Source organism: Poecilia formosa, unplaced genomic scaffold, assembly GCF_000485575.1.
Source record: "Poecilia formosa unplaced genomic scaffold, Poecilia_formosa-5.1.2 Scaffold82, whole genome shotgun sequence".
In the NCBI taxonomy this organism is placed as follows: domain Eukaryota; kingdom Metazoa; phylum Chordata; class Actinopteri; order Cyprinodontiformes; family Poeciliidae; genus Poecilia; species Poecilia formosa.
Window position 1 is genome coordinate 1,593,643 of NW_006800021.1, and position 1,773 is coordinate 1,595,415.

General features: G+C 37.9%; 1 protein-coding gene across 1 annotated transcript in view; it reads left to right on the forward strand.

The window, feature by feature from the left end:
• Positions 1-1,773, forward strand: part of piwil2 (piwi-like RNA-mediated gene silencing 2) — a 16,860-nt gene that overhangs the window by 4,537 nt on the left and 10,550 nt on the right. Inside the window, exons 4-7 of the mRNA XM_007557045.2 lie at positions 311-425; positions 993-1,156; positions 1,283-1,373; positions 1,732-1,771. Of these exons, the coding sequence (XP_007557107.1) occupies positions 311-425; positions 993-1,156; positions 1,283-1,373; positions 1,732-1,771 (410 nt within the window). The remainder of the gene's footprint in view (positions 1-310; positions 426-992; positions 1,157-1,282; positions 1,374-1,731; positions 1,772-1,773) is intronic.

Here is a 1,773-nt window from a genome sequence, read left to right on the forward strand (position 1 = left end):
ATTCATTGAAGGTGCGCCTTATAGTGCGGAAAATACGGTACTGTATTTCCTTATGTTGCACATTTAGCATTTTTATTGCCAGCTGTATTTTAAGCATCTTAATATTTGACTCCTATACTTTGCTGACATTGATCCTGCTAAGAGGCCTGCAATGTTGGCTGAAATCACTTAGAAATGTGAATGTCCATTTGAACTGGTAGGAGATTTGCCATAAAACTAAAAGTGCATTATGCACTTAAAAGGCTTCTGCACTCCTTCAAACTCATGATCTAGTTTTTGTGTAAAGCCTTAAGAATTGATGCTTCTGCAGGAAGAGGAGAATCTGGAGATGATGGACAGGTGAAAGTTCAAGGTTCCCTGGTAGGACTCACCACCGCCATGCAGGGTGCTGGTCACCGTGGAGACTCGATGGGCAGGGGAAACAGGTAGTTTTTTTGATTCTGTATAGTACCTCAGATGTTGATTGTAAAAATGGTTAACATCCTGTAATAGCAGTATTACAGGATGTTACTGCTGCACTACCAAGTGTAGTTAGCCTGATGGTTAAATTTGACCTGAACCCTGAAACTATCTTATGGATTATTTGAATATATTTATTTTGCTATTTAGTCGTCTTGGTTGATTATAATTTTATTCAGTCATATGAACATTGATATTATTAACCAACTTAAAAATAATCAAATAACTTCAACAGTGAATAAAATACAGTGATTTGTGGTGTAATCTGCAACCATTTGTTTCAGAAAATCTGAAAGACATCTGCCGATATGGACATTTCAAATATGTTTTTGTTATCTTGTTGGTCAAGTGTAAGTTTTGATTATGCAGTCCAAAAATGTACTCCATTAATGCTACATGAATATAAAGAATATGTTTGTCAGTAAGAGCTAAAATCTGCTTTACTTTTCCCACCATGAAACACATTAGCAGTCCTGGCTGCTATGGCAATTGATGGGTAATTGATGAGTATTGTGCTTTCTCCACTGCTGAAGTTTGTGCCCTCAGATGGTTGTGGGACTTGGAAGGGCAGCTCTGCCGCAACTTGGAGTGGGAAGAGGACAGGCTTTGCTTTCTTCTTTGCCTTCAGGTCAGATTAAGCCAGTTTCTCCAACATCTGATCCCCAAAAAGCCCCGCTGTCTCCGCCTCATCCTGAAGGTACTGAAAGCTTCAGATAACTGACCGTCTGTCCATGCATTTCCTAAACCTCTTTACACTTTAATTTTCCTGAAGGTGTTTTAAAATGTATTAAGTTGTTTGTCTTGTTATATAAATAATCCAAAGGAGTTTTGAAAGTTGTTCCAACGACTCAGGACTTGCCTGTGCCTCTAAGTAGTGCACAACCAAAGAAGGAGATGACAATGGAGGCAGTACGGTAAGTATGCTTCTGTTGTGTGCTTTTATATCACAGTCATTAGACAATATCAGCACTTTGTCACCCACAACATTTTGTCCTGGTTTTATCTTATTTGGAGGCGGTTCCTTCATTTTTTCATCATTCAGAGGGTTTTGTTTTAGTGTCTGGTGTTGCAAAATAGTTTGATACAGTTACATGTTCTGTATCAGAAAGTAACAATGGCCATTTCAACCAAAGTAAGTGTTACCACCTCATCCAGCTGTAAATAAATAGTTTATTTTCTTTAACATTTTTGCTAAAGTATTTTGCAAATACACAGCCTGTCTTTCCTCTCCCTTTAGTTCATTTCTATTTCTATTTGATTGTCTCTGCTTAGTACGCCAATTAATAAAACTGGAACAAAAGGAGCTCCCATAAC